This window comes from Heterodontus francisci, chromosome 11 (assembly GCF_036365525.1).
Source record: "Heterodontus francisci isolate sHetFra1 chromosome 11, sHetFra1.hap1, whole genome shotgun sequence".
Taxonomy (NCBI): Eukaryota; Metazoa; Chordata; class Chondrichthyes; order Heterodontiformes; family Heterodontidae; genus Heterodontus; species Heterodontus francisci.
The window spans coordinates 62,207,492-62,233,772 of record NC_090381.1 but is presented as its reverse complement, the minus strand read 5'-3'; the positions used below and the strand labels follow the sequence as shown (position 1 = coordinate 62,233,772).

The 26,281-nt window shown below is 41.0% G+C and overlaps 1 protein-coding gene across 3 annotated transcripts in view; it reads right to left on the bottom strand.

The window, feature by feature from the left end:
* serpini1 (serpin peptidase inhibitor, clade I (neuroserpin), member 1) overlaps positions 1-26,281 on the bottom strand; it is a 48,835-nt gene that overhangs the window by 17,271 nt on the left and 5,283 nt on the right. For all 3 annotated transcript variants that reach the window (XM_068042186.1, XM_068042185.1, XM_068042187.1), the window contains exons 2-6: positions 12,526-12,799; positions 11,396-11,626; positions 8,872-9,066; positions 3,764-3,968; positions 1,321-1,418 (exon numbers count right to left, since the gene is read on the bottom strand). In XM_068042186.1, the coding sequence (XP_067898287.1) occupies positions 1,321-1,418; positions 3,764-3,968; positions 8,872-9,066; positions 11,396-11,626; positions 12,526-12,778 (982 nt within the window). In that variant the 5' untranslated portion in view covers positions 12,779-12,799. The remainder of the gene's footprint in view (positions 1-1,320; positions 1,419-3,763; positions 3,969-8,871; positions 9,067-11,395; positions 11,627-12,525; positions 12,800-26,281) is intronic.

Below are 26,281 nucleotides of genomic sequence, written 5' to 3'. Positions count from 1 at the left end.
TACTTTCATTTTTAGTCATTTTTAGTTATTTTTTCTTCCTTTTTTTTGCATTCCTTTTTACATTTTTTACAATCTTTTTTTGCATTTATTTCATTTCATCTTAGTTTGTTCAGTTTGCTTACCCACTGTTTTTTTCAGGTTGTTTTTCTTCAGGTTTGCACTTGCTGATGTTCAATATTCAGTATATTCACACCTAATCTGTACTAATGCTTTGTCTTTCAACACACCATTAACATATTGTTTGCCTTTGCTCCGTGACCTTTTGGTCAGCTATGTGGCCTGGTCCAATCTGCACCTTCTCCTTTGTTATCTCTTGCCCAACCCCCACCTCACTTGTTTATAATCTGTGACTTTTCTAATATTTGTCAGTTCCGAAGAAGGGTCACTGACCCGAAACGTTAACTCTGCTTCTCTTTCCACAGATGCTGCCAGACCTGCTGAGTGAATCCAGCATTTCTTGTTTTTGTTTCAGATTTCCAGCATCCGCAGTATTTTGCTTTTATTTCCTAATAACTTTCCTTGGTTGTAATTAGTTTTCCCTCACACCAAGAGCTGTCTCAAGTATTAGGTTCTGGGCCACTGTGAGCTTCCTTAAGGTGATTATTGGGATCAAAAATAATGCAGAATCAGAGGAAACACTGGATGCTGGATCTACTCTTTCCTATCTTCAGTGCTAAGCAGATGCAACCTTTCTTGTAATATTAATAACATACTGACCTTCTGGTGGTCTGTCTTGTAACGCATGTCACAAAAGGATTTCTAACCATACCTGTGTTTGGAGCACATTACTGACACCAAACAAGAGCTGCTCAGTGCCAAGTAGACTTGCAACAAGTAAGAGTGAAGATTTGTTTAGTATTGAAGGAAGAAAATGTATTGGCAGCACCTAACAAACATATCTAATCCAAAGGCTGAATTTCAATCCTATGTCTTTGTACATGATGTAGATTATTGTATTCCATAATGTCAAATGATTAATACTAATTGCTAATACTAATACTAAGTCCAGAAAACACTTTGCATTTAAACTATTGAGGCCAAGAGAACAGACCGATTAATAATGCAGTGTCTAGTCAGATTGAGTAATGCTGGTAAGTCTGATAGCAATAGGTCTTGTACGATCACATAGATCTAAACAATTTACTCATTTCTCCAGTACGGTCAACTACTTACTCAACCTAATAACCCTGAAGAAGAAAAGGGCTGCTTGCCTATCACATTAGAAGAAACTTTCAAATATTTGCTACCTCAGCTTGTTTTAAACTGAATTTACATACCAACTAATAAGACAGACTTTAAATAATTGTACTATTTACTTACCAGTCATTGCTGACAGATCAGCATCAACACCAAACATGTCTGAGATCCCCAGGCCAGCCAGAGCCTCCTTCAAATCAATATTCTGCATCACCTTGAATCTAGCAACATAATTTTACATGTATGTGAAAGATAGAAACAAAAATAAAAAGACAACTGGAATTACAGTGAGCATTTCTTTTGTTTGAAATTTAAATAATATATCAATGTTTGTAAAGTGAAAAGATATTCTGTAGAGCTTAAAAAGATTAAGAATATCTCTTTTATGTAGCAAAATTATTTTGTTGCTGCTCGGGATGCTGAATATGCCCTCTTTACATTGCAATTCCAAAGCAATAACCCAAAAATCTTGTGCACTCAGAACTAGCACAAGTTGCATTCTCCACTTTGTTATTTTGCTTGGGAACCTTCATAGATGCCCACAAGGTCCATACTGACCTGAGATATGAAAACACAGAGTGAAGATAGTGGGTCTGATACACTACTGGTGGCACTTTGCTGTCAGAAGCATCCTGGGTAACTTCCACAGGGAAGGATTTTGGTACCTTAATTGCAATATTTGCAAGTATAACAAGTGAACTTGAGAAATAAGCAATAGCCAAGCTTTTAGATCCGTTCAAAAGCTTCGGTTTCAGCATGGAATGATTGTGACTGCCAATATTGAATAGCTTTCTATGTATATGCTACATTATTTTGAAAATTATCTTGCATTTTAAGAATCTGTGGCTCTTTCAGAGCTCCGTGCTTGTTTTTTGTTTCCAATAATATTTTAGAAGACTCTACCATTGTATCAAAATATGTATGCACTTGTTACGGTCAAGTGAGGAGGGGTTGAAGGGCTTCCCTCTTTTCCTTCTCCTTGTTTACCACAACAGGTTTAATTCTTTCTTAAAGTAGATGTACTGTTCAATTCAGTAGGTGTTTGATTACTTACTTGTTACGATCATAACAAGAACCAACCAAGCTGCCTGCAAGGTCATTTTTTTTAAACTCTTTTTTTTTAATGTCTTTTAAAAAATGTAAATTCAGATCGCCAGTCAGTGGATTAAAGAAAATTATCATTCAATAAAGCAAGTTGGTGTGACAGTACTAAAATGTGCATTGTAAATAATATTAATATTGGGAAGGTGAGACTGATTTCTGTATCACAGCTTAAGCTAGCAGGAATTGCATCAGCAACAGAGTTAAGGACTTATGCAACAGCTTTGGCCTTTTCTCATTCATTCACACTTTTCTTGCAATGCATACACTATGCAGTAAAAGAGTGCATGTACTAAAATCTGACTGGAGACAAATAATTGATCCTTGATTTAGTATACAGTCTGCAACTGGTACAGACCAAATGGTACAGTGTAAACCAGGTAGCTCAGCTTGTCCTAAATTACATAACAATGCCTTGAGAAAATCATCTATATGTCACTGCACTTTGCTTTAATAGATCTCATCAGTAATATACATTTAACATTGTGATACTCAAAATATAACACTCCTTGCTTTATTTGTGCAATGTGAATTGAGAAACTAGCTATTCGATCTCCTGCCATAGTGTGCAATGAATGGTATGCTGACATAGGTTTAATATATTTTAAATATATATTCTATAAGTCAACTGAAAATTCAATCAAGATAATTTTAGTGAGGAGATCACCACTTGCTGACTGAATGCATTCCAATAGTCAATGCCAGCCACAACTGTGACAGGGAGACTTGAGTGGGATGGTGCAGTGCAAAAATTTTAAAAAAGGCATCTTGAGCCACAAATAGCAAACAATTATGCCATTTTTAAATATCAAATGTCTCACATTACTGTCAGCATTATTTAAAGGAACAACAGATAGACAAGAGAATTACAAGAAGAATGACACATGATAAATCACTTCAGTGTCGCTTTCCTGGTCTATGATGGTCAGATTATTTTTGCATAATCATCCTCTACCATCCAGAATACTTTCTAAAATGACTTCTGTAAATATTAAAAATATCTGATTTGCAGTAGTGACATACAAAAAGGTTAAAAATAATTTAACACTTATTTGCAGTGGTAGCTGATAAAAAGGAATTAAAATATCAGTTTTATTTAAAGATATGGTTGTGGTTGATCTTTGGTAAGGAAACTAATGTAAATATTAATTTCAGGTCTTGAGACACAACTAGCATAGTAAACAATTGGTCATAAGAAGTAGGAGTAGGCCATTTGGACCTTCAGCCATACTCTGTTATTCAATAAGATCATGGCGAATTTTCTCCCTAAATTACACCTTTACGCAATATCCCGATATCTCGATTCCCTTAGCATCCAAAATTAAAAGTTGCTATTCTACAATCCCTACATTTCCCCCTAAATGTATATTTTACTTTCTGATTCAAAAGTATTGGTCGAACATATTACTGATATGCAAATTGATTTTATTAGACATCACTCCTCAAACAAGTAAAAACCTCTCACCTTGGCAGATACACCTCAACCTTCTGCTTCTTTACAGAGCTTGCCCATTCATTAATTAGTTGGGCTTTGATAAGTGGCTCCAAGGTAGCCAGTAGTACTTCCTGTCTTGGGAGAACTATCATCATACTCATCTCGTCACCATTGTAAGGCATTTCTAAAACTTGGTACACTCCTCCTGCCTCATTTGAGCCATCACTGAACTCACCTAAAAAAAAATAAAGTTGCATCAATAAAGAACGAATTTATAACCTCAGGATCTCACAAAGTGCTTTACAATCACTGAAGTACTTTTTGAAGTGTAGTCACTGTTGTAATATAGGACACATGGCAGCCAATTTGCGCAGTACAAGCTCCTACAAACAACCAGTTTGTTGGTTTTAATGGTGTTGGTTGAGGTATAAATATTGGCCAGGGAACCGGGGAGAACTCCCCTGCTCTTCTTTGAAATAGTGTCGTAGGATCTTACATTCAACTGAGTAGGCAGACAGAGCCTTGGCTTAAGTGTACAAATTAGGGAGATTTTTGTATTTGATTTTATGCAGCTCTGGAATGGCTAGTTCAAATGAAAGCGGTCTTTCTTTACTGAAATACAAAACAAAGCAGAGCTGAATTATCTGTGATGACGCACACCTGGGAAACCATTCCGGTAAGGTTAGACAACTCTGACTATTTTCACTTATACTACTTATTTGTTGGTTTTTCCTGCTGAAACGTTTGTTTGTTCAGAGTTTTGAAAAGAACAGTCTTTAGCATTGTTGCCTCATTGGTGGATAAGCCCTAAAATAAAACACCAAGATTGCATTCATAGTTTGAGATACACAAGTTAACAGGAACATGGCTAAACTTAATATGTGGCCCCTGACGCTCCATAACATGCACCACTGAAGCCCACAGAAACATAAGATTGCAGCAGTTCGTATCATTCTGCCTTTCATTACAGATACTTGACTGCAGAAACACTGGGACTAGATACTGGGGTATTTTTCCAGAATTAAATTCTGGCAGGAAATTCAAACCTGGATGAACATTCACTTTGTCCACATACAAAAATTGAACTTGTAAGGTCTACTTGAGTGCCAAACCCAAATGCCTCATCCAGAAGTCTTGCCATTTATCGGACTGTGTAAGAAATGCATTCTAAAAAAAATTCCTTTACAAACACATTACAATCTTTTTTATAGAATATTGATTCAGTACCTTGCTTCATCATTTGGCTTCTATATATTAATAAATATATAGACAAATCTAAGTTCATTTTCCTTCTACACATTGTTCTATCAGTATGCGGTTTCCTGTATTTAAGGAGAACAAGAAAATGTGGAACATCTTACATGGTTGATGCTTTGGTTTTAATTTTCCAATATTCCCTAGATTCGGGGAAGGTTCCATTAGATTAGAAAATAGCAAATGTAACTCCTTTATTCAAAAAGGGAAGGAGACAGAAAGCAGGAAACTACAGGCCAGTTAGCTTAACATCTGTCATAGGGAAAATGTTAGGAGCTATTATTAAAGACGTTATAGCAGGGCACTTAAGAAAAATTCAAGGTAATCAGGCAGAGTCAACAAGGTTTTGTGAAAGGAAAATCATGTTGAACCAATTAGCATGTGCTGTCGATAAAGGGAAACCGGGGGATGTACTGTACTTCAATCCTAATTTGTACGTTCGTATTTCCAGAAGGCACTTGATAAGGTGCCACGTCAAATGTTATTGACGAAAATAAAAGCTCATAGTGCAGGGGGTAACATATTGGCATGGATAAAAGATTGGCTAGCTAACAGGAAACAGAGTAGGCATAAACAGCTCATTTTCTGGTTGGCAAGATGTAACGGGTAGTGTGCCACAGTGATCAATGCTGGGGCCTCAACTTTTAAAAATTTATATAAATGACTTGGATGAATTTGCTAAATTTGCTGATGACACAAAAATAGGTAGGAAAGTAAGTTGTGAAGAGGACATAAAGAGACTACAAAGAGATATAGCTAGGATAAGTGAGTGGGCAAAGATCTGGCAAATGGAGTATAATGTGGGAAAATGTGAAATTGTCCATTTTGGCAGGAAGAATAGAAAAGCCTATTATCTAAATGGTGAGAGATTGCAGAGCTCGGAGATGCAGAGGGATCTGGATGCCCTAGTGCATGAATCACAAAAGGTACAGCAAGTAATTAGGAAAGCTAATAAAATGTTATTGTTTATTGCGAGGGGAATTGAATACAAAAGTAGGGAGGTTATGCTTCAGTTATTGGTCTCCTTATTTAAGGAAGGATGTTTTGAAGCAGTTCAGAGAAGGTTTACTGGACTAATACCTGGAACGGGCGGATTGTCTTATGAGGAAAGATTGGACAGGCTAGGCTTGTATTCGCTGGAATTCAGAAGAGTAAGAGGCGACTTGATTGAAACATAAAGGATCCTGAGGGGCCTTGACAAGGTGGATGTGGAAAGGATGTTTCCCCTTGTGGCAGAATCTAGAACTAGGGGTCACTGTTTAAATATAAAAGGCCACCCATTTAAGACTGAGACGAAGGGAATTTTTTTCTCTCAGAGGGTCGAAAGTCTTTGAAACTTTCTTCCTCAAAAGGTGGTGGAAGTAGAGTCTTTGAATATTTCTAAGGCAGAAGCAGATAGATTCTTGATAAGCAAGGGGTGAAAGGTTATTGGGGTAGGCAGGAATATGGAGTTGAGGTTACAATCAGATCAGCCATAATCTTGTTGAATGCAGGCCCGAGGGGCCGAGTGGCCTACTCCTGCTCCTAATTCGTATGTTTGTGTGATGTTCAGTTTACTAAACAGAACAATGAACTGTTAATTAATCATGGGATTGCTATTCTGGATGGGGAAGAAGAGAGAAATAAAGAGAAACAGACAGACAAGAGAATGAGGAAGAGTGAACAAGGGAAAAGAGAAGGGACAGAGAGAAGAATGGGGACAGAGAAATATAGAGGCAGAGAGGTGGGGGTCAGAGAGAGAGGAAGAAAGGAAACAGTGTTGGCGGGAGGGAGGCAGCAGGGAAAGAGAGAGAGGGATGTTTTTGGGAAGGGTTATAGGTTGTTGTATTATATTATCTTTTTGTATCGACCACATTCAGCTAAGGTTAACAGTCATTGTAACCTCCTAAACCAAGCAGAGAGAGAAACAAACAGAGGAAGAGGAGAAGGAAGAGGAGACAGAGACAACAGAGTGAGAAAAAAGGAATCAGACAGAGCTCTTTGTAGGGGTTAGAAAACTTTACAAAACAACTGAAAAGATCTTCAGAAGTTGAATTAGGTTTTAAGAATGTAAAGATGTGTTTAAGGTTAATTTATTTAGTTTAAAGTAGAAGTATGTTGCATTAGTTAATTCAATAGGTTAAGCGTCTAAACAGAAACACAAGAAAACCAACCAACGCCAAGTTAAGTGATGTTAACTAAAATTAAATGGAAAACAACTAAAAAGTGACAGCTACTCGCCACACACATATCCTGTTATTGAAAACAGCATCACAGAGGATAGCAGAACTACCAATGCTGTCGCTGGTCTGCTATTCAAGGAAACATTGTTGGATTTTACACTCAGGTCACTAAGACAGCTTTAATATTGGAAGCTACCAATGGTGCATTGAATATGAACTCAGTAACTTGTGACTTGCTGAATCAATACTACAAGTTTGGATAGAAAATGTAACGGTCAATAAGCAAAACCCAATTAAAGCTAAGACACTACAACACTTATGGTTAAGTTTAGTGTTGTGTTCAGGATGATTTATATTGTTAAAAGACGATAAAACATTTTTTAGTTTCACTCATGAACTCAGTAATGGCACTAATCATATTGTAAGTGTAGTTACCACAGTGTGAGTAAATGCATTTCTCTGTCTGACTTAGGGCTGGATTTTACCGTAGGCGGACAGGACTTTTATGTCGGTGACGAACCTGCTTCCACATAGCCTGAGGATCCAACCTGCATTTTACGAGTCCCCGGGCTTTAACCACCCGCTTGAGGGAGGAGGTCCCACCTCAGTGTGTTGGTGGCCAATCAGCGGGAGCGGTGGTCACTACTGGGACTGCAGCCCAGCCGAATGCCATGGAGCCAGGAGGCCAGGTATGGGCTTGCCTCACCGGTTGGCGGCGAGGCAAGGGTAGTCGTTTGGGGCCAGGTGGCATCTTAGGTCCAGAGGGTGGGTTGGGAGGTGGGGGCGCCCCTCAATTGGGCACCCTGTGCCTGACTGCCATGGCAACCCCCCACCCCCCAGCACGCGGAAAGGCAGGCAGCTATTACTGGGTCGCCTTTCACGTCCCCAGCACGCCCGCTTGCCATGGGTAAAATACCTGTGGAGGTGGGCGAGGGCCCTTAAGTGGCCACTTAAGGGCCTTGATTGGCCTCAGGTGGGCGGGCCCTTTTCACCCCCACCCCCCCCCCCCCACTACAGCGGTCGGGCGGGGAAGTTAGCCGGAGACAGAAGTGGGGCGGGAAGGGCTCCCGGAGCCTCCCGCTCAATTTTGCACCGCCCCCATGCCACCATCCAATCCACTGGGGTGGCGTAAAATTCAGCCCTTAGTCTTTTATGTCTCTAGAAAGCAAGAGTGTACTGCTTAGTGTTATACTGTGGTTCTGCTGTGGATTGAGTTATGGAAGACGGTTTGAAGTGAACTACTTTAAGCATCATGCATGAAATCCTAAGCATAAACCAATACTAAATCCCAATCTCACTTTTCAATATCAATACAGTACATATTACTGATTTTTGATACGATATTTCCAAGATGTCATGTGTTCAGTGCAGGATTTAGCATTCACGTATTCTACAACTTTCACTTGAAAGCTTTTTTGCAGGATGCAAGTACTTATGTAATAAAATATTTGCAACCACTGCTGTATGACCAGTTTTTCCACTATATTACTACTTATTTGAATGAATGACAGCACTGGGACATGGAAAACAGTTATCAAAAGGAGAGAGGTCTCACTACCATCGACTTCATTACAAGCTGCACTATATAGCCATATGATAAGGCTAAGAAAACAAAGGATTACTGTTCTCTATCAAATTAGAACCTCCATTTCAAATGCCAGATCGGGTGAACGGAAAGGTCATATTTAACTAACTGTGTAAAAAGGCTAAACATTTGCAAACCATAGTAGAAGTCCCCTTGTTGGTACATCATAGGTATCTGGATTTCACTTTCATCATCTTTGGTAAAAGGGAATGTGCGCGTATTCTCTCCTCTAAATTGAGACTTCCAGTTTCCTTTGAAGTAAATTGCATTAACGAGGACTAGACGGGTTAAGGCATTGAAGTCCTTTGGCGATAAAAGGTTTTGTATCTTATCTGTGTGGAGAAAAGAAAATGTCAAGGTATATCATTCTACAGAGATACAAATCACGCAGGGATATATATTACAAGCCAAAACTCAGTGCACACCAAGTAAAATGAGCATGTTGTGAATTTAGCTACTTTCAGTGCTCAACAGCAAAGAATCAGCTATCAAACAATTTAACATTTGCCAACTTCTAAATGTTCTGCTGAAGGGTCCTCACTTGAAATGTTAACTTTGTCCACAGATGCTCACAGAAATCAGTAGCAGTTACTCATGTTTTCGAACTGGAGAGATATAAACAGTAGCATTCACCAGGGGTATACATACACACACTCATTCACTCTCTCATATATAGGGGCACAAGATTAAGATTTGCAGACAATACAAATTTAAGGATCTACGAAGAGGACTGTAAGCAATTTCAGGAGGTCACAGGTTACTGATTAGAAAAATAGATGTCAGTTGAACTGTGAGGTAATACATTTTGGAAAGGAAGAGGAGGAGAATATACTGAATAGTAAAACTTTAAAAAAAAAAGAAGAGCGTCTTTGAGATTCAGATCTACAAATCTTGAAATGTAGGTGGACAAAATAAAATTGTGAAAACATGAGAGATCCTACCTTTTATAATAGGGGTAGAGGGTATAAAAGCCAACAGGTAATACAAAACATGGTTAGAATACTGCACCGATTTTTGGATGCCCTACTTCAGGAAGGGGGTGCAGAAGAGATTTACCGTGATGACTCCAGGATTATGGGGCTTATTTTAAAAAAAGATACTGAAGAAACTGGACCTATTTTCATTAAAAGAGTTTATGTTTGAGGAGCGATCTAATACAGCTGCTCAAAATTGACAGAGACTTTTCGAAGGTAAAAGGGGAAAGAACTATTTCCACTAGTTACTGTAGCAGAGGGCACAAATTTATCACCACCAAACAAACAAAGGAAGATGTTAGTTTCTGGGACTAACAGCTCTCTGCGTATTAAAAAAAATATAGCGGTGGCAGGAGAATCCACAAATCTTTGAAAAGGAAAAAAATGAATATTTCAAAAGAAAAAATTAAAATGGTACAGGAAAGGCAGCAATAACAACAACTTGTATTTATATAGCACCTTTAATATAAAATGACATCCCCAGGCATTTCACAGGAGTTTTATGAAGCAAAATTTTACACTGAGCCACATGAGGAGATATTAGGGCAGATGGCCAAAAGCCTGGTCAAATGAGTAGGTTTTAAGGAGCATCTGAAAGGAGGAAGGAGAGGTGGAGAGATTTAGGGAGGGAATTCCAGAGCTTAGGGCCTTTGCAGCTGAAAGCACAGTTACTAATGAGTGGACAGTGATACAAGGAAGTGATCAGGGATGGCCTTAACTGTGATTGATATGCTGGGACAAGCAAGATCACACAAGATGACAAAGTCAAGGGGCTCGTCGTGAATATGGGTTGTGGAGTTTAAATGGAGGGAGAAATCAAGGGAGGATAAGAAGGCAGTGAACTCAAAGGAGACAGAGCATGCTGAGTTGAGATGGAAGTCGAAATCACTAAGGATGAGAAGTCGCACGGTGCAGAGGCTGAGGGAGGGTAGCAGTCAAGATATCTCTGAAAATTTTTTTATGGTGCTTGGGTTTGTGGTAGAGAATGAGGATTTTAAATGAGAAGTGAGAAGTGTAGAACAAGGTGAGATGCTCAAAAGGGGGAGAAAGTGCCACAGTAGTAAGCGGAGAAACCAAGGGGTGATTTGGTGATAAGAGCCACACCACTAATGCAACAGTCTTGGAAGGTAGTGATGGAAAGTATAGCCAGGCAAGGAAGCTTCACTTAGGAGCAGGTGACATCACCCTTCAAGCAGGTTTCTGTCAAGGCCACAATATCGATGTAATCATCCACAGTAAGTTAATGAGTGGCAAGAACCTTGTTCACAAGTGGACAGACAAGTTGAGGAGAGGGTGGTGAAAGTTGATTCGCTGGCAGTCCACAGGACTAGCAGTGGGAGTGGTAAGTGGATGGGAAAGCGACTGTTAAGATTGGACAGCAAGTTCAATCAGAGCGCAGGATGGGGCAGTTGGGGTTGCTGCTTCTAATGAGGTAGCGCCGAGTGCTTCAATGGACTCTTCTGAGTTTGCCAAGAGAGGCACAGACGGAATCTATAGGTTTATCTAAGAGGGAGTCAAGCCTGGAACGGCAGCCGAAAGGGACTAAGTAGATAGCTTGTTGAGAGAGCCAGTGCAAATATGATGGGCTGAATAGGCTCCTTTTGTATAATTCTGATTCTGTGCAATGCTACAGTTTAAACCTACAGATGCCTCTATTAACAGCATTTCACAAATTGACAATACTTACTATTGGTTTGATTCTGCACCCACTCATTAATACGATCAGCCACTGAAGAAGGTTTGCTGAAGTCAATACTTTCAACACTGGCACTAAAATATTTTTTCAGCATTTGAAGGAACTTGTCACTTAGTTGAAATCCTTTCTGCACAAACAACGAGTTGGCAAGCTTCATTACATACTGCTGGCGGTCTGCCTTCATGGACTGAGAGAGGTCCCACAAAAAGACAAATTCCTCACCTGAACAGAAAATAATTCAGCATTGAAAAAAATATATACTCCATAATACTGCTCTGCAATGTGGGAAAACTGCTTATATGCAAGATCTTTCTGATGGAGAGAACTTCACTCTCTGCATATAAATAGGAATTTGCATCATGGGGCAGGGGCAGAGAGAAATCACCCACTGACAGGCTTGAAGACCTTTTCCAAAAACACCTGCTTAGTTTCAGCAGAGGTAGCACTGAAACATCTGGTCTAACAAGAGTAATATAGCAACTAAAGAAACAACAGTACTAAGGCAAAGAATTGAGGAGTAAGCTGCAAACAAATGTTATATGGGGAGGCTGTCATCATTGCAGGAATAATGAAAATTAAATATGGCATGTAGTCTAACCTCGTACAAATAACAAGATACCAAAGTACTATAGAAATTCTCCAGACAACATAAAATATCTACACAAGCAGCCCTTGTTAGAGCAATGTCGCTGGCTCCTATAATAATACACTATCGGTAACTAAGATTTGCCTTCTCTGGAAGGTTCAAGATCTACTGATTAGCTGATGAGAACTTTATCCAAATGAAGATCAAGAGGCAGGCATTCCATCCTAAGGGACACTTTCCAAAAAGCAGGCATTGGATGCTTTGAGATGACCAAGTCAAGGTGAACTAATGATTGATGGGCATTTTTACTTAACCAACTGGAAACATGCACATATAGTTCACAAAGAACAAAGTACAGCACAGCAACATGCAATTCGGCCCTCCAAGCCTGCGCCGATCTTGATGCCTGCCTAAACTAAAACCTTCTGCACCTCCGGGGACCGTATCCCTCTATTCCCATCCTATTCACCTTAAAGTATATATTACAGACTCACTAAGCAAAATCAATTCTACATAAAAATGGGACAGTATTTACCGTTTTGCATGTAGTTGTGGCCCATAACATGTTGAATTTGCTCAAGTGTTGTTCCGCCAGCACCAAGCTCAACCATTCCTAAAGCATTAGCAATACTGAAGGGGGAGTAAAAAATATTGCCATCTTTCTCCATCGACCGCAAATGATGGTAAAGCTTCACAGAGAAGTCAGCAGTGATGCCATCCTGGATGCCTGCATCGACTGCTACACATTTCACAATTAACAGCATCAGGAATCCCAGCAAAGATGTCATTTTTTCAGCTAATTTTCAAGCCTATGGGAAGAGAAATTGTAAATTAGTACTGCAAGATACTCAGGAAACATTATGACTGCAAGAACGTAAGAAGAAATGTAATATGGCCTACATAATTTAAATAATACAATGAATGTAACATTTCAAAATAATCTTCCTTACAGATAAGGAAATGTCAGAATATTGCATTCCTTACAATTGAGATAGCAACCAAAGGTACAGCAGGCGGGGGAGAGGAGTTACTTAACCTTAGGTGAACAGGACAATGAGGGAAACCAAGATGGCCACAGACCCCTGCAATTCTTACCTACTCCCCTTCTCAAGAGGAGATACTGGGGAATGGCAGAGAGGGGGAAAAAAACTTGCATTTGTATATTGCAGGTCTCAAGAATATCTCAAAGCGCTTCACACACAATAAATTAATCTGAAGTGTTGTTACGGAGATACAAAAATGAGGGAGCAATTTTGCAGGGGATATGTATCAGAATTTGATTGGATACTTGCATGACTTCCATCTCCTGTAACCATGTTAGAAACTCTTAGTCTAACTTAAAACTTTAATACCCTCCTTGGATTGTTCATTTTCCAACCACAACCAGCTAGCATCTTGAAAATCTCTGCAGTATGGATGTAGCATTCAATTCATAGGACTGTTTGTGTTCAATAGCATTAATACTGCTCATCATCTTGGTTCTGGTTCTAGATGCAGTTGTTTTCTGTCTCCTTTTCACATCGCCCTCCCCGACACATAAATGCTAAATCTTGAAGTCAAACATCCTGTTTATCAATAACAGATTACTCTATCAAAAAAATTATTAATTTTAGTTTCCTTCTGCACTTTTGTGGTATAAGGGTGCAATGTTACAATGCTATCCATCCCTCTAAACACAAAATTCCAAACCTTTGTTCTGGTTTACAAATCCCTAGTTGTAAGTAGGTTTGGGTAGCTAGATTTTATCTTAACCTGACCATTTTCGCACTGCATCCTCTGTAATAACTAACAAGGTCAAGAAAGACATCTTAATACTAACATGTGACCAAAGATGTAACTTTTGTGCTTTTTATCAGCTACCGTATCAATCAAATTAATGTATTAAGTAGTAATCCGTCCAGAAACAATGATTACAAAGCAATGGACCTTGACTGACTTGTAATTAATGAATTAAGAATCATGCTCAAAAGAATGGGCTTTAATTTAAAAATATTAAGTTTAAAAACTAAGTCTTAAGCTTGTAAGACAGTTCAGTGTCAGTAGGATTTTGGAAGTCACTGTAACACAAAGTCAGCAGAAAAAGTATTGTGACCCTGATAACATTCAATAATTTGGCTAAAAATGAATCAATTTTTGTGCAAATTCATACTGTCCAAGGAGATAACAACTGTAATGAATAGAACTCTTCATAGGTTTTTATCTCAATTATTGATTAAGCCCCAATTAGAGTAGGGTAGTAACTGACATCACAGGGCCTGGACCAACCATCGGGCAAACTACAAGGTGGTATGAAGGCCAAAAAGGGTATAAAAGAACAGCTATTGAACATGAGAAGCAGCATGAAAAATCCAAAGGAAGAAAAAAATCTTCAGTCAACAGAACACAGCAAGAGAAAGAGACAGTGCATCACAGTCACTTGGAGGGCTACTGACGAGGTTCTGAGGAACAGACTGTGACTATTGCCTTTGTTAAGTATTACCTCTTTGCACTGAATCTTCTTCTTCTTTGGCCTCCTCGTCTCGAGAGACAATGGGTAAGCACCTGGAGGTGGTCAGTGGTTTGTGGAGCAGCGCCTGGAGTGGCTATAAAGGCCAATTCTAGAGTGACAGACTCTTCCACAGATGCTGCAAAAAAATTTGATTGTCGGGGCTGTTACACAGTTGGCTCTCCCCTTGCGCTTCTGTCTTTTTTCCTGCCAACTGCTAAGTCTCTTCGTCTTGCCACACTTTAGCCCCGCCTTTATGGCTGCCCGCCAGCTCTGGCGATCGCTGGCAACTGACTCCCACGACTTGTGATCAATGTCACAGGACTTCATGTTGCGTTTGCAGACGTCTTTAAAGCGGAGACATGGACAGCCGGTGGGTCTGATACCATGTATCTTTGGGGATCCTGCCATCTTCCATGCGGCTCACATGGCCAAGCCATCTCAAGCGCCGCTGACTCAGTCGTGTGTATAAGCTGGGGATGTTGGCCGCCTCGAGGACTTCTGTGTTGGCATCAGGTGGCAGGACCGTATCTCCAAGTATTCTCCGGAGGCAGCGAAGATGGAATGAATTGAGACGTCGCTCTTGGCTGACATACGTTGTCCAGGCCTCGCTGCCATAGAGCAAGATACTGAGGACACAGGCCTGATACACTCGGACTTTTGTGTTCCGTGTCAGTGTGCCATTTTCCCACACTCTCTTGGCCAGTCCGGACATAGCAGTGGAAGCCTTTCCCATGCACTGAATATAAACTACTTAATAAATCTGCTACACTTATAGCCAACATATACTGTACCCATAGTGGTTTATCGTAGTCAAGGCCAATTCACCCTTGTTGGATTAAACTGAATCTTGAAAGTAGCAGGAAAGTTACACTCACTTACTCTACTCGCTTCACCTTACTCTAACTTTACAACCTCCTCCAGCTTTACCTCCTAGGCCTGTTTCAGGCCTGATGAGCATCCCATTCAGTCATCAGTTCAGCAAACCTGACTCTATTCTGTGGAATTTTCCCCTAAACCTTGGTACCTCCCTCCCCACCTTTAAAAGCCCCCTTAAGTGCACACTTTTGGCCATCTTGTCTGTCTTTTACTACCAGCCATCAGTTTCTCCTCCCTCAGGAGTAGGGTGCTGTATGAATGCAAGTTGTTGTTTCAACACAATATATGGAGACAAAAAAATTGAAATCCATGTTGTGCGGATGGATGAATTTTTCTTGTTTTATTTATCACTCAACCAACACAGCGAAAAACATTATCTGGTCATTTACCTCATTGCTGTTTGTGGAACTTTGCAATGTGCAAATTGGCTGCCATGCTTGCTTATGCTAGAATAGTGACTACGCGATAAAAAGTACATCATTGGCTGTGATGTGTTTCCCTTATCTCATTATGTATAACTATTGCTTTCACTAATCCTCCAGAGTCAATTTGGTGGATGAATGTGAGCTGTCTCCAGTTCGAGCCACATTACATTAAATGCTAGCCATATATCCTTGCTTTTCTGTGCAAGACATCATTGTGAACTCATTTCACAAGCTAATTGCAATTACATTAGTTAGTAACACTCAGCTAGACTTCAGAAGATGGCAAAAATAGGGCAATTTAATTCCAGGATCAAATAAAGCCAATAATATTTTTTAGCTTCTCGTCAGTATTGTGGATCATTAAACAATAGCTACAGATAGTCCAAATTCTTCAGTCACACTGGCTTATACAAAGTGCACAGCAATATTATGGCTGCACATAAGATTTGCATTCATTATATGTGCATTCTTGGCTCATTAAAAGGATATACACTGTTGATTACACACTCATGTGCCAAAAGTGTTATGACTTAAGTAATAAGCAAAAGTTGGGTATTAAGATAAAAGAATGTTATTTACATAAGCCCAAGTCCAGTGTTAGAAGTGTGCTTGGAGGGGAACAGTAGAATTTAACCTACTGTGTCCAATCACAGGTTCAAGCCTGAATTTTTGCAACTTTTATACTCCAAGTACATACTAGGGGCTGAAATTTATGTGCCGCAAATCTGATGTCGGCAGTCTTCAGGCGCAGATGCGCTGTTGCTGAGCCCCCGTGATATTTTGTGCGAGGGCTCGTTTAAATGGAGGGGGCGGAGCGCCGCCCGATGATCGAGAGGGAAGGGGTTGAAGGGCAAATGTTATGAGGTTGGGCAGGGTGGTAGGTTCGGGTTGGAAATAAAGTTCCCAACTTTATTCGCTCCGTCCCCATCAACGGCGTCCAGTGCCACCGCACAGGCATCGGTGCCATTTTTAAAGGATTTCAAGCCCTGAGAAGAAATATTAATTTTTACAAATTATATTGTGGTTTTTAAAAATTTAAATAAATGCTGGAGGCCCTTCCCCACACCCATGTTTGTTTTTGGGCCTATAACACCAAAATGAACTTTATTCCCAACCCGAACCTACCACCCTGCCCAACCTCATAACATTTGCCCTTCAACCCCTTCCCACCATCCCCTCAGCCAATACAAAGTGTTTTCCCCGCTCCCCCCAACCCCAATCATCTCGCTGCTCCCCCCTTCCCACCAACGTCATGCCTCAGAACTCCCAACGGAGCGCCAAAAACACGTGGGTTATGGCCGGTGGCCAAAATATTGGCGTGGGGCGGCCGCCAGAACAAGTTAAGTAAATTTGCATCCTTTAAACTTAATTTTAATATTAAAATGAAGGCCCCGCCTTCACCACCCCCAGTAAAATGGGGCAGGCTCTTCTCGGCGTCGGAGGTCATGGCGGGTCTTTCCCTGAAGGTTTTTCTGGGCCCCCCCACTACAACTCCTGATGCGGAGGGCTCATAAAATTCAGCCCCGAGGTATACTGATGCTGCAAGTTTGAGAAGAAATCAAAACTCGGAGTACATGGCAAATGAAATGTGACCTATACATGTAATTTACCTTCCAATGCAAATCTACCCCAGTTATAGCGCGGATCAAGACATGCAATGGATTCTATATTGCCTCCACAAAACTACAAACGTGACACGATATTCTAACAAAGACATTAATGTTGTTGTATTGTCACGGACTTATATTATTTTCCTCCTCGGATGAAAACAGTGTGCCTTCAAGACTCTGTTAAAGAAAAAGTGCACCTTTAAGACAGGGAGAGAAGGTAGATTTCTGAGAACAGTGAGCCACAGCTGCATTTTGTTACCCAGGGAACAGCAGGAGGTCACATGGTATAATGTTTCCACTTAACAGTGTAAAACTGGCAAAAACTGGTCTGAACCAGTTTTGTTTGGAGAGACTCACCAGCAAAGCATACTGAAGAGAAAAGAACTGTCCATTCTCTCTCAGCAGAAATTCTACAAGAAGCTACCGGCTGAGTTAATTGCCTGAAGAAAACAAAAAGCCCTTTCTTTTAAGAGACCATTTATAGTGCTGAGAGTAGTAAAACTCCTTTCTTTTTACTTCCACACCAGGAAGTATTTGCTTCAAGATTGAAACTCTCTTGATTGATTGTATTTTCTGGAATTTGCCGGTGTTTGATGCTGTTGCAGACGAAGTGTTTTGAATGCCTATTAAGAACAGACAATTTCCTCAAACCCACATGGAGACTTCGAGTAGCCTTCGATTATTTTCTCATCCATCAGGAACATAACCCACAAAGACTTATTTATTTATTCTTAAGAAACAGCTAATTTTAAAAACACCACTTTTAAAACAGGTTAACGACTTATTTTTGAGCGTGTGTGTGTGTGAATGGGAGAGTTAGATTAAAATAAGAAATTATAAGGTCTTTAGACATAGGTTTATCTTAATACTGTTTAAGATTTAGTTTTAATGAATAGTTAATTTGTTGTTGTCTAAAGATACCTGGTTTGGTCTGTTTTCTTTTGGCGGTTACTAGAGTATTTAATGTGGCTGTTTTCCAGTTGAGTGGGAAATCTTTAATAATATACTGCAACCTGTGGAGTGACGAGACTGAACTGACAGTGCGTTGCTCCCGCCGCGTCGTAACAGTATAAATATAAGTTGTTGTTAGTACTGAATAAGCCGAGACCATCTATCAAAGCGGTCATTTAGTTTCAGTGCATTAACTCAGAATTAAACCTATACCGTTAGTATTCACTGATACCTGCAACACAGTGGAAAAGTACTGCTACACGTTCTAATCTACAACAATATTTCAGAAACCAGTATCTAAAGTTCTGTGGTAAAATGGTATAATTTGAAAACAGGGAAGTACAGCTTCCGAAAAAGCATTAACAAGAAATTAGCCCATCTGCAAAACATGTAGAAAATAGCAGCCTCCCTTGCATCTTTTTTAAATACTTCAGTTCAGTTATCTTTCATAATGATGGCTGTTCCATTATCTTTAAATCATGATTGAGCCAATTACCTGTATTAGCTCCCACCCCCACAACCCTCCTAACTGTGGTAAATCTATTGGTATTTATTTATTGAACATATGAGGCTGCAACAATGATATATATCTTTCTAATAAATTTCACAGTAATGCCATGATTTCAGATACTTAAAGATATCGTGACAGTAATTGTGGAACTTCTCTTTTGCCAAGCACTTAAACATGGCACCTCCAAGTAATTGCACAAAAGATCAGGATGCTGTGGAAAGCAGCAGAAGTCAGTCAATCAAAATATCTTCATCAGAAAGAAAGCTATTTATGTTGATAGCTTTGTAGCCATTAGAGTTGTCCCCTGAACTTGATAAATGCTATCTAGCAGTCTAATTGAGGTAATTAGATGGTAGATTTGGGGGGGAATGCACAACTAAATCATCTCTAACCAGAATTATGTATCCACTGTTTTGTACTAACTTGGCATATTTGTTGGTATGTCAAATCATACTGTTCTTTGAAAAACTAATTTTTTACTTATTATTGTTGTGAAACAGCTTATATCTTTATATTATTAGAAAATACCATTTGAGGGAATTATGTTCATCACAGGATTGGGGAGGGGATAAAATTAATTCAGAGTGAGATGTGATTAATAAGACGCTCAGAGCCAGAAACAAACATCAAAATAAGATGATGCCACTATATTTGGGACAAATTTCTGATTTTTACACTTCGAAAAGATAAGGCTTTTGCTAGTATCACAATGTTAAAAAATATATCTTCTGTGCAATTTTACATTGCACACAGGATAGAATTAAAACCAACATATCACCCAAATTCTATATTAAAGTGTGAGTGTTTGAATTAGTTGCCTGTTAGATTCAATGGCCAAGAAAGGTTATCTTGGATATCAATTTCTGCTCAATCCATTTAGGCTCAAATGCAAGCAGATTATGCACCTAAATATTGAGTTCATCTCTAAGGGTTAGAGATATACCTCTTGGGGTTTTGATATTTTGTTCTAATGTCCATAGATTTGTGAAGTTATAGATATGACATTGACTGATGCTACAAGAACTAACGGACTCAGATTGAAGGTGTTGGGCAAGAGAGGCAAGGAGAACAGATGGAAGAACTTTTTTTAACGCAGCGGGTGGTAATGACCTGAAATTCACTGCCCACGAGAGTAGTGGAATTGGAGACAATGATTTCAAAAGGAAATTGGATGAGCAATTAAAATAAACTTGCAGGGCTATGGGGAATCGAGCAGGGAAGTGGGACTGACTGGATTGCCCCATGGAGAGCCAGCATAGACTCAATGGGCCGAATGGCCTCCTTTTATGCTATAAATGACTCCATGACACTGGGCTATGATTCACAAATCCCCTCCTATGCCACTAACACATCCCATGCACTATGCTGTTGATTGAATATATTCATTCTATCCCCAATTGCAAATATGGTGAGGAAAACAAGTGCTCCAGCACTGCAAGAAACTAAATCTCCTCACTTGACCTACAATTTATCTGAACAAATAAGACATTATTTAAAAATAAAATTTTGGCTATAGCTGCTCACCTAGTTGATTGTATGGTAAAAACTTGAAGTTTTCACACATGGTGTTGCAGAGGCAAATCCCACTACACTGTGGCACAGTGAAATCAAGAGCCAACATGGTGCCACAGTGCACTGGCCTGAAATTGGTTACTGTTCAACCAAATACATATTTTGCCAATGCTGTAGTACTTGAATTAATTTTTTTTCAATAATATCATATTTAGAAATAAGTAATAGCTTGTGAGAATTAAGATTATTCCTTGAATTTATAACAATAGAAATTCTCCAAATTGTCTGCTTGCAATGTGCTGGTTAGGGCACAGCTGGACAAAGTTCTGGGTATCCTATTATAGGAGGAGTATTCAGTCATGGAAAGGACACAATTATGATTTGGTATAATGATGGTAGGAATAACAGGTTATAATTAGGAAGAAAGGTGTTTGTCACTGGAAAAGGATTTACTGAAGGCTTTAAAAATTATGAAAAGGTGAATAGTAAATAATTGTTTATACCGACTGAATAATCACAAAAAAGAGGGCATGGAATTGGAATTGTCAATAGAAAAATGAAAGGAATTTAAAAGAATTCATTTCACACAAGAATTACTAGAACATGAATTGCCTTAGCACAACTTGGCTCGAGGTATAGACTAGAACAATTTAAAATATAAAATGACATTCTGAACATGTATGGAAATAGGATTAAAGTAAATAGCTTTCATTGGAAAACTAGCACCAGCAAAGGTCCAATGGGACAACAGGCCATGTGTTCTGATATTTTATTCTGTAAAGTCTACGATTCCAATTCAGTCACTGGCTTAAGACCCATTACAAATTACATCCAACAATTGAGCAAAAAAAAAATGAAAAAAACAAACATCTGGGTCACTGATATTATTTTGTAATTTACTTACAACTAGCCATTAGACCAGATTTTGCGGTCAGTGGCAAATGAACGGTGCCAGCCTTTCATGACACTTCCACACAAACTATGGGTTTTTGCACTGCAATTTACTGTATTAGAAAGCCGAATGGCATAATGTTCTCGACAGGGCATCGGAGAACTGTGTGAACAGGATAAGCAACTATGTATTTCTTTAACAAACCAGATTGAATTACTGTTGAATTATTGAATTACAGAGCAGGATCAGAACCAGGAAGTATTAAGTTGAAATCGTGGATTTCAATGTCAAATCTGGTACAGAAAGCAAAATAAAGAGACAGAAAAATAAAATTGAGAAAAAGATTTTTAAAAATTAAAAAAGTACTTGCAGTGGAATGGAAAAGTCCTATCTTTTTCTGACGGGTTTACTGCAATATATCACAAAAGTACAGCAACTTATGTTGCTCCACGAGTTCAACACCAAATTTCTGCGAGATACTGGTACAGCGAAACTTGAGGAGGAGCAGGACAATTCGGACAGCAACTTCCTGATTTCCACGTTTAACTGTGCATGTGCAGTTCTCAGATGTTGCTGTGCACTTTACGCTTTAATAACAGTGCATGCTATGAGCCACAGTTATTTTTGCAGCAAAGTCTAGCCCATCAGCTCATTAGTTGTATCAAATCACTATAAAATCAATAAGGAATGAAACTGGACAGAATACCTGGCATCAACCTAGGCACCGGAAATGACAATGGCAAACCCAGCCCTGTCGACCCTGCAAAGTCCTCCTTACCAACATCTGAGGGCTTGTGCCAAGGTTGGAACAGCTGTCTCACAGACTAGTCAAGCAATAGCTTGATATAGTCATACTCACCAAATCATACCTTACAGACAATGTCCCAGACAATGCCATTACCATCCCCAGGTCCCACCGGTAGGACAGACCCAGCAGAGGTGGTAGCACATTGGTATGCAGTTGAGAGGGAGTTTCCCTGGGAGTGCTCAACATCAACTCCGGACCCCATGAAGTCTCTTGGCATCAGGTCAAACATGGGCAAGGAAACCTCCTGCTGATTACCACCTACCGCTGTCCCTCAGCTGATGAATCAGTGCACTTCCATGTTGACCACCACTTGGAGGATGCACAGAGGGTGGCAATGGCACAGAATGTACTCTGGGTTGGGGACTTCTATGCCCATCACCAAAAGTGGCTCGAGAGCACCATTACTGACTGAGCTGGCTGAATCCTAAAGGACATAGCTACAAAACTGGGTCTGTGGCAGGTGGCGAGGGAACCAAGAGGGAAAAACATACTTGACTTGTCCTCACTTATCTGCCTGTCGCAGATGCATCTGTCCATGACGGTATTGGTAGGAGTGACCACCACAGAGTTTTTGTGGGGACAAAGTCCCATCTTCACATTGAGGATACTCTCCATCGTGTTGTGCGGCATTACCACCATACTAAATGGGATAGATTTTGAACAGATATAGCAATGCAAAACTGGGCATCCATGAGGCGTTGTGGGCCATCAGTAGTAGCGGAATTGTACTCCACCACAATCTGTAACGTCATAGCCCGGCATATCCCCCACTCGATCATTACCATCAAGCCAGGGGCATCAACTCTGGTTCAAAGAGTACCTCAAAAAGAGGTGTCAACCTGGTGAAGCTACAACCCAGGACTACTTGCATACCGAACAGCATACGCAGCACGCGATAGACAGAGTTAAGTGATCCCACAACCAACAGATCAGATCTAAGCTCTGCAGTACTGCCACATTCAGTTGTGGTGGTGGACAATTAAACAACTAACTAGAGGAGGTGGCTCCACAAATATCCCCATCCTCAATGATGGGGGAGCCCGGCACATCAGTGCAAAAGACAAGGCTGAAGCATTTGCAACCATCTTCAGTCAGAAGTGCCGAGTGGATGATCTATCTCAGCCTTCTCCTGGTCCCCAGCATCAGATGCCAGTCTTCAGCCAATTCGATTCACTCTGCATGATATCAAGAAATGACTGAAGTCACTGGATACTGCAAAGGCGATGGGCCCTGACAACATACCGGCAATAGTACTGAAGACCTGTGCTCCAGAACTTGCTGTGCCCCTAGCCAAGCTATTCCAGTATAACTACAACACTGGCATCTACCCAGTAATGTGGAAAATTGCACAGATATACAAAAAGCAGGACAAATGCAACCCGGCCAATTACCGCCCCATCAGTCTACTCTCAATCATCAGTAATTTGATGGAAAGTGTCAACAGTGTCATCAAGTGGCACTTCTTCTTCTTTGGCCTCCTTGTCTCGAGAGACAATTGGTAAGCGCCTGGAGGTGGTCAGTGGTTTGTGAAGCAGCGCCTGGAGTGGCTATGAAGGCCAATTCTAGAGTGACAAACTCTTCCACAGATAGATTTGAGGGGGGTGATCTTCCACAGATGCTGCAGATAAAATTGGTTGTCGGGGCTGTTACACAGTTGGCTCTCCCCTTGCGCTTCTATCTTTTTTCCTGCCAACTGCTAAGTCTCTTCGACTCACCACACTTTAGCCCCGCCTTTATGGCTGCCCGCCAGCACTGGCAACTGACTCCCACGACTTGTGATCAATGTCACAGGACTTCATGTCGTGTTTGCAAACGTCTTTAAAGCGGTGACATGGACGGCCGGTGGGTCTGATACCAGCGATGAGCTCGCTGTACAATGTGTCCTTGGGGATTCTGCCATCTTCCATGCGGCTCGCATGGCCAAGCCATCTCAAGCGCCGCTGGCTCAGTAGGGTGTATATGCTGGGGATGTTGGCCACCTCGAGGACTTCTGTGTTGGAGATACGGTCCTGCCACCTGATGCCAAGAATTCTCCAGAGACAGCGAAGATGGAATGAATTGAGACGTCGCTCTTGGCTGACATACTTTGTCCAGGCCTCGCTGCCGTAGAGAAAGGTACTGAGGACACAGGCTTGATACACTCGGACTTTTGTGTTCCGTGTCAGTGTGCCATTTTCCCACACTCTCTTGGCCAGTCTGGACATAGCAGTGGAAGCCTTTCCCATGCGCTTGTTGATTTCTGTATCTAGAGACAGGTTACTGGTGATAGTTGAGCCTTGGTAGGTGAACTCTTGAACCACTTCCAGAGCGTGGTCTTCGATATTGATGGATGGAGCATTTCTGACGTCCTGTCCCATGATGTTCGTTAACTTGAGGTTGATGGTTAGGCCAAATTCATTGCAGGCAGCCACAATCCTGTCGATGAGTCTCTGCAGACACTCTTCAGTGTGAGATGTTAATGCAGCATCGTCAGCAAAGAGGAGTTCCCTGATGAGGACTTTCTGTACTTTGGTCTTCGCTCTTAGATGGGCAAGGTTGAAAAACCTGCCACCTGATCTTGTGTGGAGGAAAATTCCTTCTTCTGAAGACTTGAACGCGTGTGAGAGCAGCAGGGAGAAGATCCCAAACAGTGTAGGTGCGAGAACACAGCCCTGTTTCACACTACTCAGGATAGGAAAGGGGTCTGATGAGGCCCCGCTATGCTGAATTTTGCCTTTCATATTGTCATGGAATGAACTGATGATACTTCGTAGCTTTGGTGGACATCCGATCTTTTCTTGTAGCCTGAAGAGACCACGTCTGCTGACGAGGTCAAAGGCTTTGGTGAGATCAATGAATGCAATGTGGAGGGGCATCTGTTGTTCATGATATTTCTCCTGTAGCCGGCGAAGGGAGAACAGCATGTCAATGGTGGATCTCTCTGCTCGAAAGCCACTCTGTGCCTCAGGGTAGACACGCTCAGCCAGCTTCTGGATTCTGTTTAAAACAACTCGAGCAAAGACTTTCCCCGCTATGCTGAGCAGGGAGATTCCATGGTAGTTGTCGCAGTCACTGCGGTCACCCTTGTTCTTATAGAGGGTGATGATATTGGCATCGCGCATGTCCTGTGGTACTGCTCCCTCGTCCCAGCATAGGCAAAGCAGTTCGTAAAGTGCTGAAAGTATAGCAGGCTTGGCACTCTTGATTATTTCAGGGGTAATGCAGTCCATCCCAGTGGCTTTTCCGCTGGCTAGAGAATCAATGGCATCACTGAGTTCTGATTTTGTTGGCTGTACTTCCAGCTCATCCATGACTGGCAAAGACTGGGCTGCATTGAGGGCGGTCTCAGAGACAACATTTTCCCTGGAGTACAGTTCTAGGTAGTGCTCCACCCAGCGGTCCATTTGCTTGCGTTGGTCAGTGATTGTGTCCCCTGATTTAGATTTGAGGGGGTGATCTTCTTGATGGTTGGCCCAAAAGCTCTCTTAATGCCATCATACATTCCTCTGATGTTTCGGGTGTCAGAGGCCAGCTGAATATGACTGCATAGGTGTTGCCAGTAGTCATTTGTGCAGCGCCTGGCTGTTCTTTGTGCAGTGCTTCTGGATGCTTTAAGTGCTACGGATGTTAACTCGCTGGGGGCTTTCTTGTAGTTCAGCAGTGCAATGCGCTTAGCGGCTATGACAGGTTTCAGCTCTTCAAAGTGAGATTGAAACCAGTCTGCATTTTGCTTCACACATTTGCCATTGGTGGTCATTGCTGAGTCATAGATGGCGTCTCTGATGTGGGCCAACTCGGTCTCTGCATCCCCTGTGGGAGTGTTTTGAAGGGCTGTTACAAGTGAATTTAGAAACTTATGTAACAGCTGTGAATAAGAAATTCTGCTAGTGTTGATGCGCGGGTGGCCCTTCTGCTTGGAGTGATGCAGCTTCTTTGCTTTGAGTCTAACCTTGCTGCACACCAGGGAGTGGTCGGTGTCGCAGTCCGCACTGTGGAAGCTGCGTGTGATTTGAATGCCGTTTAAAGAGGCTCGCCTTGTGACAATGAGGTCCAGCTGGTGCCAACGACGTGATCTTGGGTGCCTCCATGAAACCTGGTGACAGGGTTTAGTGTGAAAGAATGAGTTGGTGAGCAGAGGTTATGATAGGTACACAACTCAAGCAGTCTCTGTCTATTCTCATTCATCCTTCCAATGCCATAGCGCCCAAGGCAGGAGGGCCATGAGTCATGGTCGGCCCC